The 15,651-nt window shown below is 41.3% G+C and overlaps 1 protein-coding gene across 1 annotated transcript in view; it reads right to left on the bottom strand.

Annotated features, from left to right (window-relative positions):
* The window catches only part of klhl6 (kelch-like family member 6), a 46,942-nt gene extending 35,171 nt beyond the window's left edge, over window positions 1-11,771 (bottom strand). The window contains exons 1-2 of the mRNA XM_043701841.1: window positions 11,358-11,771; window positions 500-665 (exon numbers count right to left, since the gene is read on the bottom strand). Of these exons, the coding sequence (XP_043557776.1) occupies window positions 500-665; window positions 11,358-11,617 (426 nt within the window). The 5' untranslated portion in view covers window positions 11,618-11,771. The remainder of the gene's footprint in view (window positions 1-499; window positions 666-11,357) is intronic.
* Between the last annotated feature and the right edge of the window lie 3,880 nt (window positions 11,772-15,651).

The following is a 15,651-nucleotide window of genomic DNA, read 5'->3' on the forward strand; positions in this document are numbered from 1 at the left end:
TAGTTTTGATGAAAAGCAAACTGTGGAATGTGTGCAATTCAATAGCATCAGTTCCAGTAGACGCTTGAGGCAACAAACCACAAATAATAATTTCGAATAACTGTCACGAAGACTCATTGAAAGCATTAGTGACAGTTAGAAGAATGAAACAATAGGGGAAATTCAGTTAACAATGAAGGGCTAAGGAAAGTTAAGCTATCCAGTCCCGAGCAACCCTTTGGTTTCATGGGAACAGACTGTTCTTGACATGATACATCTTCACCTCTGGCACCCTTTCTCAACATCAGTTTTTCCATCCGTTTTAATATGGAAGTGAAAGCCCGGTTTGCTGACGATGGGAACTTCCAACACCTCCCATTACCCAACTCCTCCGTGTCTCCAAGGGCTCAAATAGAAATCCCCTCCAATGTAACACCATATAACATCATGTTGCCCCAGAGTACAGTGACAAAACATGGAAACAACTGCCCCCACAGTGGAAGGTTCGTTAGCTGCTAACCTGAAAGAGACTGGCAGCTTCCAAGGTCGCCTGGACATTCTGTCTGGTGATAGAGACTTTGCTGGTGTAAGTGTACTCCAGTAACATCTGCATGGTATCCGCATCGACTCCCTTAATCACTATCTTTTCTTCATGCTTTTCTTTAAGATCATTGCAAAACATCGCCCTGGGAGAGAAAAGAAACCTTGCATGAGACAATGAATCCTTTGTCCTTTGCCTGCTCTGTCTTCCCTCTTGTTGAAAGCAGATCATTTGGAGAAGGTGAGACAGGTTCGAATATAGATTTCTTCCCAGGTATTGTTAAATTCCACTCTGTGATCAAACAGCATATCTCACAGCACACAAGCAGCTCTTCAGGTCATCCTACCTGACCCACAGTTTGATCAATCTGCTCAATGAGTCCCACATCCAATCCTCCTTTCTTGTAGAACTGCACATTTCTCATTTTCAATATATATCCAATTCTCCTTTGAAAGTTATAATTGAATCTATTTCTAAATCATCACCATGGCTGTGTTAAAAAAACTTCCTTTCTTCTGATTTTTTTAAGCTAATTATCTTAAATCTGTTATCTTTGCTTATCAGCCCTCCAGACAGTGGAAGCAATCCTTCTGCCCTTATCTCATGATTTTGAACACTTTTATCACATCTCCTCTTGACCTTCTCCAGCTGCTGTAAGGCAAATCCCAGATTCACCAGTTTTTTATCCCCATGACTGGAATTTCTCATCTCTAATATGCTTGTCCTCTGCACTCTCTTCAAAATTTTCAAATAACAAACAAGATGGAAAGAACCCAAGGGGACACAATTTGCTCTTAGAAATGAAGATCAGTTGCCAGATCTCCCCTTCACACACCAGCCAAAATGAATGCAATGTAAAATATGTTTTGCAGAAGACTGTGGATTTGATCTCCCTCTGGGACTTGAGAGCAAAAATCAATACTGCCCCTCCCCATCTCAGAGCTCCGGTGGAAGAGTGCTGGAGGAACAATTTAGGTGTTTGGCTAAACAACTGGATCCCCACAGAAAAGCTGCCTTGCTAGAGTACCAGTAATCAGACCCGAGCCCACTAAAAGCATTCTGGGAGAAGTGAAGTATTTTACAGATGACCTTATAACTGCTGTTTGAGGTGATACCTTCAGTCTGGGAAGTCACTTGTATTTTTAGCACATGGACATTTATCTGAGTTTGTAATTTACTGGCATATTTTCCATGGACTGGAATATATATGAAGGATCAGTGGCAACTCAAACCTTCTGGAGTCCTTAGTTGCCCTAAGTCTGTGGCACTTTATTTCAGCTGGTGCCATCAGCAAATATTAGACTCTTTGCCTGCTTCCCATTTTGGAATCCCAGAGGACATGGCCTCTTGAGGTGAGCACCTGCCAACCACAATTCTTCCCAAGCCTTAGTCCTTCTGATTTGATGTAGTTGTGAGCGACAGACTCTGTTGTAGAAATAAGTCTAACTTTAAGTGAAGGCATGTACAGTTAATGGGCTGCATTTTAAAATATAACAGGTCTTCCTGTCCTTTCCCTTCTTCTCATTTCACTCTAATGTGTCCACAGTGAACATAGCAAATCAATGAAGTTCTAGATTGAACAGAGAATGGGATATTTTATGCTGGATTATTGTGAGTTTGGTGAGTATAATGTAAATTGTTGGTATGGTAATATCAGAGTGGGAAATCAATTCAATCTCCCTCAAATTATTATATTTGAATTTCAACTGCTGGTAGTCTCTGGCTGAAGAAATCCAATTGTTTTTAGTGTACTGGCTGCCTTGCTGTAATCATGTGATCTCCTCCTCTGCAGCAAGTCTGTGCTACCATTTCACACATCACTTGAAACGTGGATTCAGGAATGGTGCCACTAAAAATGTGTGGATATTCAGTGCTGGAAGAGAGCGATCTACCATAAAACAGAAACAGCCATGAATGCCGACCTACAAATGTGTTTTCAGCCTGAAAGAAAAGATGAATGCGCTGGAAAAGAAGGCAGCAAGGCTAGTACAATTGCAACATTGAAGAGGCATTTGGATGGGTATATGAATAGGAAGGGTTTGGAGGGATATGGGCCAGGTGCTGGCAGGTGGGACTAGATTAGGTTGCGATGTCTGGTCGGCATGGACAGGTTGGACCAAAGAGTCTGTTTCCGTGCTATACATCTCTATGATTCTATGACTATAAAAATGACAACCCCTACAGACTGGATGATCAGCATGGCAGCAGCGATAAAACCTGGAAAACTGAGACTGTGTGTTATTCCAATGGATCTCAATAAAGCTATGAGGGATCATACCACTCCCAAGCCACCCACTGAAGAAATTCTGACACAACTTTGTTTCTCTCAATGCAAAGGATGGTAGTGGCAAATGAAGCTGCAATTCTTCAACTACATTCTGGACCCATTCTGGAGATACGGATGGTTAATGTGTTGTTTGGTGTTTCCATGAGAGCATCACTGCAGACAGCATGAGGTAGTCAATGATCTTCCTGGAGTGGAAGATATTGTGAGTGATTTGTTGATCTATGAAGGAGGGGACATAATGAAACAAACTATCATAGTATGATGTCTTAACAGAATTCCCCGGCTAACCCTAACGCTGAACAAGAAAAAGATACGATTGAAAAAGACAAACATCAAGTACATAAATCACATATTGACAGCAAAATGACTTTGCCTGGATCCCGACTCAGTAATAGCTGTAGTACAGATGCAGTGACCAACAAATGTGAATGCAGCGTAATGATTTGTTGGAAGATTGAACTGTTTTACAAAGTTATTAGTGTGTGAGCCTCCCTGCAAGCAATGATTTGCTGGAAGATTGAACTGTTTTGCAAAGTTATTAGAGTGTGAGCCTCCCTGCAAGCTCACTGCTAAGGATGTGCAGTGATATTGAGGCACAGAACAAGATGGCGGTGGTGACTAGGTAGGAAGTGTTTGGGCTCTTGTGGCAGCAGTTTGAGCGATGGCTTCAGCATCGGCAACTTGGTGGGTCTAGTCTGTCCCTCCTTGCCATGGTGACGATGTGGCAACTTTGGTTTTGGCAGTGTGTTGGGTCTGATCCGGAAATCCCAGCTTTGGCTGCTTCGGCAGTGTAGCCACTTCAGAACCCAGGAGCCGTGGAGGAAACAAAAGATGAACTTTATCTTAATTTTATCTCAATTATTTCTTTTATAATTTCTCTAATTAAAATGGAAAGCGACTTATTGACATCTCACTGTATTTTCATAAATGCAAGTGACAAATTGATATCCTGTGGTATACTAAGAAGCAGAATTTACTAGCATCAGACAATTACTGACAACAATGCCACTGCTGAGAAACATCAATGTTAATGATGAAGTCACCTTGGCATAATTACCTACATCAGGCTTCTACTTATTGACTACAGCTCCACCTTTAACATTATAATGCCAATCCAAACTAATCTCCAAACTCTGAGACTTGGCTCTCTTCTCTGCCCTCTGCAACTGGATCCTTAGCTTCCTGACCCATTGACCACAATCAGTCAGGATAGACAACAGCACCTCCTTCATGATAATCCTCAGTACTGGTGCCCCGCAAGGCTGTGTACTCAGCTCCTTATTGTGCTCCCTGTACCCTGTGCCCCATGACTATGTGCCCCATGACTATGTGACCAAATTTCATCTGAACACCATCTACAAGTTCAATGATGACATCACTGTTATAGGCCGGACATCAAACAATGACGAGACAGTATACAGGAAAGTGATAGAGTGCCTGGTAGCATGGTCTAAAGATAACAATCTCTCCTTCAATGTCAGCAAAACTAAAGAGCTGATCATCGACTTTAGGGTGCAAAGAGGAGGACATGCCCTTATCTACATTAATGAAGCTGAGGTGGAGAGAGTCGAGAGCTCCAAGTTCCTGGGAGTGACAATGACCAAGAATCTGTTCTGGACCACCCACATTAATGCGACAGTCAAGAATGCACAATGATGCCTCCTCTTCTTCAGGAGGCTAAGGAAATTTAGCATGTCCATGAGCCAGTCTATCATGCAAGTCAATCTTCCATCCATTGACTCCATCTACACTTCTTGATGCCTGGGAAAGCCAGCCAACATCATCAAAGACCTCTCCCACCCCAGTTATAATCTCTTCCAAACTTTTCTGTCAGGCAGAACATACAGAAGCTTAAACACATGTGCCAACAGGTTCAAGAACTGCTTCTTCCCCAGGAAGGAACATCACCGTAGGACTGAGCAAGTGCCAGAGAAATTGCAAATGGCAAGATGAATGTCTGCCATTAGAAGACATCCACTATTAAACGATTGTATATGCAATACATGTGAAGAGACTGACAGAAGTGGAACTGACTAGAGTTAGAACACAGTTTTGTTAATGAATGATCATATTCTTTGCCTGTTGCGCAACTTGGGTAATTACCAACTGCAATAATACTTTTTTCGTTTTGTCTATAAATGGTAGTTGTTTGGAGAAATGCAATTTCACTTAGTGCATTAGCTGGTTTTCAGTGCCCTAAATTGCTCCACAGATCATCTGCACATTTATTTCATGAAACACATTCTTGGGTGAATATATTGCAATATATATTCCAACATCTGGTATTGACAAAATGTTAGAAACCACAAATGTACATTCCAACATATGGGGCAACACAGTGATTCAGCGGTCAGCACTGATGCCTCACAACACCAGGGACCCAGATTTGATTCCATCCTCAGGTGACTGCCTGTGTGGAGTTTGCATATTCACCCTGTGTCTGCATGGGCTTCCTCCAGGTGCTCCAGTTTCCTCCCACAGTCCAAAGATGAGCAGGTTATTAGACATGCTAAATTGCCCATAGCATTCAGGGATGTGCAGGTCAGGTGGATTAGCCATGGGAAATGCAGGGTTACGGGGACAGGGTGGAGTGTGTCTTTTTAGAGATTTGATGTAGACTTGATGGACTAAGTGGCCTGCTTCAACACTGTAAGGATTCTATGAAAACTCTAACTCCTTATAAACTAGCCATCAGGAAAACCTGACATCGAAAATCAGAGTGAGCCCTTAATGGGTACATCTTGCTATCTCGCTGAGTTACCTTTACCTTTCCCAGGAGCCAAACTGTGAAGCAGAGTGTGATCAATGTGCCACATACACCCTTCCACTGCAAATCCTGGCATCAAAACTTCAGTGACCCATTGCATCACCATAATGTGTTGGCAGTGTGCTCTGCAAGCCCAGACTTGCAACATTGCACCCCTACATTGGGTACGGTCAGCAGTCCATGTAGTTGATCAGGCCACCTCCTTGGGCTACTGCCTTGCACCTGGTGCCTAACAGTCTGCTCACAACATCCATGGCCCTAGCTCGCCCTGCTCTAACTTGCATTTGTGATTTGGTGCAGACACACAAACAGACAGATGGCCATGCTAGTGCTCCAGTGCTCAGTCAAGGGTGTCTGCATCATGAAATATATCAGTGTGCCATGTCTGTCTAGCACCTATACCACATGGCAGCAGCGCTGGCAACAAATATCCACCATCTGCAGCAATCAGGGATGGGACATGTCTGAAAGTCTTAGAGGAGTTGACCTGAACAAAGTCCACAAGGTAAAAACAATGACTGCAGATGCTGGAAACCAGATTCTGGATCAATGGTGCTGGAAGAGCACAGCAGTTCAGGCAGCATCGAGGAGCTTCAGCAAAATCGACGTTTCGGGCAAAAGCCCTTCATCAGTAATATTCCTGATGAAGGGCTTTTGCCCGAAACGTCGATTTTGCTGAAGCTCCTCGATGCTGCCTGAACTGCTGTGCTCTTTCTGAACAAAGTCCAGTAAAGTCTGTTAGTGTTTGGGGTGTCTGACCCACATGCTTAGTACCACACTGACGATGGAATTTATATTATACATTGCTTATACATGTGAAAAGCAGAACATCTTTTTGACTTGTGGATCATATCAAACAACATAACCTTTTGGCTGTTCACAATAAGTAAGGTACTGACTGTATACAATGAGCCTGTGCTTGCAGCACTGCTAGCAGAGTGTCCAACATTAGATGTGATTCTGCAATTGGACAGCATGTGTTGGATAATCATCAGTGTGTGATAGCTGGTTTAGGATTGTCAGCTGGGCTTGCAACGTGACACTTTTGCATGTACTGAAACTGTATATAACAATTCACAGAGCCCTGTGCTTTGCAACCAGATGGAACATGTACACTGTGCTTATTTCAACTCAACAGAGTAGTTGATAAATGTTTCCTGGTTCAATTTTGAGGACCTTGACCAGTTTAAAATTTAAACAAAGTTTGGCAATTAACAGTCAGTCATAATTACCTGGTGCATTCTTCATGGCAATACCTCTACCAATCAGAACTCTTCTCTCAAACAGAATAAATATTGAATTCCCTGACATTGGCATTTTTTGTGAATTGTCCTGATGAGTGCAAGATATGAAACATTGTCAAAGCGTGCCTTTTATATCAAATTGAGTTTTTTGAGAACGTAAAAAATTATGATTGATAATGGTGAACAAATAGATGTAGTATATTTGGATTTCTAAAAGACAATCAATAAATGCCCAAAACATTGACTGCACAGGCTAACAGTTTGTGCTGTAAATGATGATATTTTGGCATATAAAATGATTGGCAAAGACATGGGAAACAGAATGTCGGTATAAGTGGGTGATTTTCACACTGATAAATTAATGCTGCAGGGATCAGTGCTGTGCTCTCAGTTACTTACAATCTAGATCAGTGATATGTGTGAAATTTGCTCAGATAGAACAGCAAACTGTGAGGAGGGTACAAACAGTCTACAAAGGGCTGTAGATAGGTTAAATGAATGGGAAAAAAATGTGTCAGCAGATGAAGTATAATGTGAGACAATGTGAGATTGTCCACTTTATCAGGAAGAATAGAGAAACAGAATATTGTTTAAATGGAGACATATTTTAGAATGCCGCAAAACAGAGGGTTCTGGGTGTCCTAGCACATGACTCACAAAATGTCAGTGTGTAGGTATAGTAAAAAATTAGGAAGTCAAATGTCCTTTATTTTAATTGGGATGAAGTGTAAAAATAGGAAAGTGTTGTGGCATGTACAAGACATTGTTAAGACTATACCTGAAATAAAGTATATAGTTCTGATCTTCTTCCATAACGAGACCAGACTTGCATTAGAAGCATTTTAGAGCAAGTTCACTAGGCTGATTCCTTGGCTGAAAGGGTTGTCTCATGAGGAAATATTAAGTAGGTTGGGCCTATGCTCATTGGATTTTAGAAGTATGAGAGGTGGTCTTACTGAAGATAAGATTTGGACGGTGTTGACAGGTTCTTGCTGAGACATGGTTTCCTCTCATGATGACATTCAGACCAAAGAAGCAGCTTTAAAATAATCATTTGAGACAGAAATATGAAGAAATTTCTTCTTCAGAGGATCACGAATCTTTAAGTTTCTCTTCCACAGAGAGCAGTGGAGATTATAATTGGAAATGTTTGAGGCTGAGTTAGAGAAAATTCTGATTGACAACTGGGAAATCAAGGTTTACAGGGGACGCTGAGACATGTGGAGTTAAGACCACTGTCAAATCAGCCTGATCTTATTGAAAGACTGAGTAGGGTTGGTGGGCTAAATGACTGACTCTCACTCTTAATTCTTATGATCTCAGGTGTGACCTACAATTCTGAAGTGGCACTCTTATCTGTGAGTCTGAAGTCTGTGAGCTGAAACACTGCAAACAGTGTATATTCTGGGCTGTCACATCAATGTATTACTGTTGGGCTGCTGGCTTTTGATTGGGATGTTATATTTCTTGGGTAGATATAAAAGATCCCATGATGCTATTGGAAAAAGACCAGGGCAGCTCTTCCTAGAATCCTGATTAATATTAACTAACATTATGAAAATAGTTAACCAGATCATTATCACATTGCTATTTGTGGGACCCTGATGCCGCATTTTCAACATTTTCAACAGTGACTGTACAACGTATGAGGGCATTTTGAGATTGTCACAGGAACTTTATAAAGGCAACATCTCTCTTTCTTTCAATAGTGACTCCTAGCATTACAACATTTCCCTTTAGGTTTCCTTACAAAGCACTCTATTTTCCACTTGCAGGATGATTCTGCAACCCTGTCTAATGAAGTCAAAAATCACACGACATTGGGTTATGGTCCCATAGGTTTATTTGAAACCACAAGCTTGTGGTTTTCAATAAACCTGTTGGACTATAACCTGGTGTTGTGTGATTTTTTACTTTACCCACCCCAGTCCAACACCGGCACCTCCACATCTTGTCTATTAAAGTGTTGGGCCTGGTCCTGTACTGAGAATGGTTTTGAGGAATGGGATTAAGCTCTTTCTTGAATGGTTTCCTACGAACAGGAATAGGCTACAGAGATGCTAACAAATTTGAGTTCTGGGTCACGGCACTGCAGTGTGAATTTAGATTCGCCATGACTTGTATTTTCTTTTATGGAATACAAAAGTACTTTGGTATGGGCTGCACCAGGTTTTACATCTTTCAGCATCTTTTAGTAATTTTAGGAGGTTCCAGTGATTTATGATGCTTGTTCCAGTGGAGCTGGGACAGGATTGTGTTATTGATCTCGTCATAGTGTACCATGCAGCAGTAACTATTCTCCAGATAATGAATACCTGAAGGTCTGTAACCCACACAATAACCCACAGGGAATTACTCACGAGTCAACATTCACCCCAAAATAAGCTGCTGAGAGTGCCATGTAAAGAATCAGTGGCACCATTTGACTCTGAGTCAAATGATAAGGGGTTCAAGACCCAGTCTAGGTTTGTGGACATAAACTGTGTGCAGTACAAAGGGAAACAACATTAATGGAAGTGCTACCTTTCACATGAACTGGTTCAACTTGAAGAAGATCGAAGGTGTCCTCCAGGTGCCCTGACCAATATTCATGCCTCAACCAAAACCAGCAGTGACTTCTGTGTGAAATTGGTTACGTCAATTCAATTGCTAATTTTTAACACTTTCCCAGACTTCAAATTTAGGAGAAATTTATAATTTTTGCCTGGAATAAATATGGCTATTTATTTTTTTGTACAACCTCGCAAAGCCAAAGTTTGTCTCTCAAAAGTGAATAAATGAGTCATTATTACATTCTGCCTCTGTTTGTTTGACAACAAAGTTCTTTGCAAGTTAACAAAGGCCTAAATGAATACAGTATCTGTGACCACTATGCTTCTATATGGCAGGGGGACCTGGACATTCCATCAACAAAGAGTCCACCGCATTCTCCCGATTTAATGGGAGGACCATCAAAGGAATGCTAGTGTCTCTCTTGAAGCTAGTTCCACAAGCATTCAGAGGAAACCTCTGCAAGATGAACTGAACACTGTGTCCACCCGGATGGCTGAAATTTTCTCACTTGCCAGGAGTCTTCTTAACTTTTGAATGGTCGGTGTTCCGGAGAGGGAAAAGAACACCCTCCAAAGCCTGTCTGAAAATCTCCTTGAGGCACAGTAGCAGTAGCATCAATGACATGTAGAAACTTGCTTCCATGTGTTCCAAATGGTGACTATCTGTCTCTCAAATTGAATCACATTTTGTATCCAAACACCTCAATGATGAGGCAAAGTGGTGGCAGAGAAGAAAAGGAAAGACAGTAAATCCTGCACTCCAGATCCCGCTGTCTCATCTGACCAATGTACCCAAAGATCTGCAGGTTTATAATTGGCCTGTGAATCATATTAGGACCCAGGCCAGAAACCCGCAATCATACATTGACATCACCCTCGATTCAAGGAACAGGTGGCAATGATCTTTCTGTGCGCAAATTAGCTACTTCGTTTGCATACACACCAAAACACTTCGCAAAGGTACATCATTTGGCATTTTACTGCTTTTGAAAGTTCTGATGATGTAAATATTTATTAGGCAGATTATTTCTTTATAAATTTAAAGCCATAACAGAACACAATGCATGCAGTGAAAAGGTATGAGTCGGCCTGTCAGCTAGATGCCTGTACCCAAACACACATCTTCTTAGGTGCTCACTCCCCACAGTTTTTTGCATCCTTACATGGGCCTGTAATTTTTCCCACATTTTGAGTTGCCAACTTTATTTGCACATATTCTTTTGTCACACAATCGTCACCTTCCAATGGCTCTATATCGCCATACAGCCTTTCTTTCCTTTTTAAATATCTCTGTATTTAATAAATGCAAGTAAATGAATGAATTGATGAAAATAAATGAGGCGATTTTTATTGTTGTTTGTTGCAGAGTCTGGATATTAACAAATTTTGCTCATCCTCACATTTCCCTGATGTTCTGTCCTAATAATCACAGACAACAAGAGGAGACCACAGTGGGACACCAGGAACAATCTAGTAGCTGAAGCCATCCTTATTTGTCAGCCGTGGCAATTAAACAGTGAACAGAAAGAAGGGTACAGAGTTTCACTGGGTAAAAGAAAGTTGGTCACACAACATTGAACATCTGGAACATCATTAATGCACATTCTTTACCTCTTTATTTTAGTCTACAGCCTCCAGCTTAAAGAAGAGATTGTTATGGAATGTCTGTGGCGACACTTACCTCGAATATCAACGACTTACATTTATGTAGTGCCTCCAATACAGTAAGTAAAGATTTGGACTCTCCACAGGAGAATTATCAGACACAGATTTAACACAAATGAGATATTAGGGACAGTGAGTAGAAGTTTGGTCAAACAAGGAGGTCTTAAGGAGCTTTCTAAATGTCAGTGGTGGACAGGCAAAGGCACTTAGAGATGGAAATCAGGACTTCGGGCCTAGATAACTGATAGCTGATGCCAGGCCGAAGGAAATATCAAACAGTCTCGGCAAGTAAACAAAGAAATGTGCTGTACATTCGGCCTACCTGAAGTAACTGCTGGCAGCTGCCAGGACAACCCGGTGGCAGGAAAATTCTCTTTTATCCACACACAGGACAACATCAGTGAGGGAGCTGTCCAGCCGGAGGTCATCCAGGCCGCCCTGCAGGATGGTGGAGAAGCCAGCATCGTCGAATGTCACCGTCCCATCGGATGATCCTTCCCTCAGCCCCTCAACGGTCCAGCTATGTTTCCCAGCCTGGCAGCCCGAGCCCTTGTCAGTGCTGTTCTCCACCACATCGGCCATTTCGCATGCTACTGTCTGATTGCTCCACTCCTCGCAGGCTGAAGCAGAGTTGGTTGTAATGTTGCCCTTTGACGGATTTCCTGCTCATGACTCGCTTCTTATCAGAGACCAACACACATGTAGAACAGGAAGAGCTGCACTTTCTCATTTTTTTTTCATCTTCGCCACCCTCCTCACCCCACCCCCCCCAACCCCCCAATTGCTGTCACTGATCCGCAGTTAACTTAGCACACTGAATGATCATAATTAAATACTTTGCAACTCTTTCAAGTTTTCTTTCTGCTGTACAGGGAATTGATTGTTACTTTACTGGATGCAGCTCTAGTAATGTAAGAAAGTTAATAGCAATTGGGTGTTAGAGTCAAAACAGGGGCTTGGATGACATAAAATAACCATGGAATTGCTTAATGAGAGTATCTAATCTGAATCCTCAATGTGACAGTCAGTTCCTATCCTAGGATGCCTTCCCCAGAGCAAATTATTTTCCAATCAGGACAGTCCACAACCAGATAGCAATGATTTTCCACCATGCAATTCCTTTAATTTTCTGCCATCTCTCCCAGAGGACAATGGTGCTTGTTGATGTTTGATGTTATGGGCATGGAAAGTTCACACATTGTGTTCCAAGGTGCAAACATGCCTCGCTCTGTGAGTTCACAAATTCTCACAGTTAATGCAAAGCTGTATCACTTCAGGATGAGGGGATCTAGTGCAGCAAATGTGACCAATAGAATAGGTAATAGATCCCATTGAAATACAGTCATTAGGTTGATGGGGGTGTCAGCATTAATCACTCTCATTATATGTAACTTCAGCGTAGCATGGCAGTTTCTTGAAGCCATCAGCGCAACCTGAATATCGCCACTAGAATAAAGTGAGGCAAGTCTACCAATAAATGATGCTTTTTGGGTTATAGGATATCAGGTCAAATGGAGCAATTTTCCACTTTTTAGCTCTTGAACTTTATCAAACTGTCCCAAGCCAGGAATCACATGTATAGGGGTTGAGGAAAGCTTCTTCCACGTTATGCCAGCAAACATTTCCAGAGTGTTATATTACAGCGTAAACCTCTCATATAGTCTCATCAAACACTACCTGGGCAGTTACAGCCAAGGTTGACATAAAATAAAACTCCTTTTCTGCCTTGTCATGTGTTGCCAAGCTAAGTATAAAATTAAAGACAGAGTAAAGCTGACTCTGTAAAATTGAAAAGTTCTCAGGTCATGCGCATCACTGTTGGGTACAAAGTATAAACTGTTCTGTCAAACTCTCCCAGATGAAAGCAGCACAGGTTGAATACAGAGTAAATCTTCCTCTACAGTGTTCTAACAAGAAGTAGAAAGTGATGAACAACATCAATGAGGTACATTACACCAATAATTCGATCTCAAACCAACCTCAATGTCACCTCCTACTAAAGAGTTTATCCTCATGACTTTTCCAAGGGAGATTGTCAACTGCAAGACCATTTCGAATTTGTACCAAAATGTAATTCATGGGCTGGTGATGTCCATTAGAAACTGTTCTAATACAGGGCAGATTAAACTTATTAAGCATTTACAAACATCTATCATATCGGCTTGGTCTACATTTCCAACGTGGAGTGAAGGGAGAGATCTAATGAACTGTGGCAATAAATTTGCATTGGTTGTTTCAGTCCTGTTCATTCATTAGAGCATTTCCATGACGCCACATACCTTTTTGAGGGCAATGATTGCCAGGGAAACAGCTGCGAGTGTTTGAAGGTTCTGTGTATTTAATTTTACCTGCAAAAGCAGAGAAAACAGTCTGGTTTATTTTAAGCAAGTTGTGATATGAAAATAAGGAAGTAGTGCAACACTTACAGAGCCTTGGTCAGATTCCTTCCGGAGTATTGTGTTCAGTCTTGGAGCACTGCATCTTAGGAAGAATATATTGGCTTGATTGAATGTACAGAAACACTCCCAGAATGATACCAGGTCTTAAATGATTAAATTATGAGGACAGTGCTCATACAAAAGGCACACTCTCTCAAATCCCTCAGCCTCAAATAATGAGGCCATGTCAGATTTTGGAACTTGCTGACTTTCAGGGGAAAAATTGGAATGTGTTAATTCAGATCAGGACCCAGTCAATACGAAACCAACAGAATTGTAAATTAACCACCATGTTGCTGCTGATATTAATTCAGTTCACACAGCAGTGGGTGTAATGGCTTTTACACACCTCTCCCCACTTCCCTACATCGGTCAACTTATTTAAATCAAGAACACATCTGTCAAAAAAGTGGTTAGTTTATATGTGAGTGACCCTGTATAAATGCACACAGTTATGATTTGGAGATGCCGGTGTAGGACTCGACTGTACAAAATTAAGAATTACATAACACCAGGTTATAGTCCAACAGGTTTAATTGGAAGCACTAGCTTTCGGAGCACTGTTCCTTTATCACCACCTGATGAAGGAGCGGCGCTCCGAAAGCTAGTGTGCTTCCAATTAAACCTATTGGACTACAACCTGATGTTGTGTGATTTTTAACTTTGCACACAATCAGTTCAGTTTATCACACTGCTTAGAGTCACTTAATATTCTGGCTGTTATCCAGGTCATTGGATCTGTTGTTATTTTGCATCAGAGAAATTCACTTTAAGCTCTGCCATCAATTGTCCGGTTTGCTGAAGTCAGCCTATTGTTCTGCAGAAAGATGTGCTTCATTGACTATCATAGATATCCATCTCACATTGAGATTTATACCCTTCTGCTCAGCTATGCCTTTTCCAATGGGACATCTTAAAATTCAACCTTTGCTCAGCTTTCATCCATCAAAATTGAAATAAGAGTCTAAAATTTCAGGATATAATGGACAATCTTTGTCCTCTGTGGAGATGGGGTGGCAGGGGTCGAATTTTATAAGCTCAATCATCGTCAAAAACATTTTCACAAAGTTTTACTTTTTCTTTAAACATATAACACATATTAAACATATTTTTAAAACACATTAAACAAACTTTAAACATATTATCATTGTCACATTCATGCATTTTGATAATATGGAACACTATGGAATGGTACATTTTCCGTCCATTACTTAGGAATATTGTGTTACAAAAAAATCATTAACTTTAACTAAGTCTCCTATCGCCTCTCTCACATCCCTGGGAGAACTTACACAAGCTAGAACAAAACTCAATGATTTTCATCCTATTTTGTTCAAATTATTTTGTTACATATGCAACCTTAGACTTTGCACGCCATCTGAAAGAAAAAAATGAGCATTTGTATAGCACCTTTTTGCAATCTCAGGTGACTGCCCAAAAGTATTCACATCAACTGACGTACTTCTGAAGTGTTGCAATGTAATAACCGCAGTGGCTTGTTAATGCATCATGCTCCCACAAACCACAATTAAATAAATTGTCATTCATTTAGAGTCACAGAGTCATAGAGTCATAGAGATGTGCAGCACAGTCCAACCTGTCCATGCGACCAGATATCCCAACCCAATCTAGTCCCACCTGCCAGCACCCTGTCCATATCCCTCCAAACCATTCCTATTCATATACCCATCCAAATGCCTTTTAAATGTTTGTACTAGCCTCCACCACTTCCGCTGGTAGCTCATTCCATATACATACCCCCCTCTGCATGAAAAAGTTGCCCCTTAGGTCTCTTTTATACATTTCCACTCTCACCCTAAACCTATGCCATCTAGTTCTGGACTCCCCCACCCCAGGGAAAAGACTTTTTTTTATCCTATCCATGCTCCTCACAATTTTATATAACTCTATGAGGTTACCCCTCAGCCTCCGACGCTCCAGGAAAAACAGCCCCAGCCTGTTCAGCCTCTCCCTATAGCTCAAATCCTCCAACCCTGGCAACATCCTTGTAAATCTTTTCTGAACCCTATCAAGTTTCACAACATCTTTCCAATAGGAAGGAGACCAGAATTGCACGCAATATTCCAACAGTGGCCTAACCAATGTCCTGTACAGCCGCAACATGACCTCCCAACTCCTGTACTCAATACTCTGACCAATAAAGGAAAGCATACCAAA

This window comes from Chiloscyllium plagiosum, chromosome 13, assembly GCF_004010195.1.
Source record: "Chiloscyllium plagiosum isolate BGI_BamShark_2017 chromosome 13, ASM401019v2, whole genome shotgun sequence".
In the NCBI taxonomy this organism is placed as follows: domain Eukaryota; kingdom Metazoa; phylum Chordata; class Chondrichthyes; order Orectolobiformes; family Hemiscylliidae; genus Chiloscyllium; species Chiloscyllium plagiosum.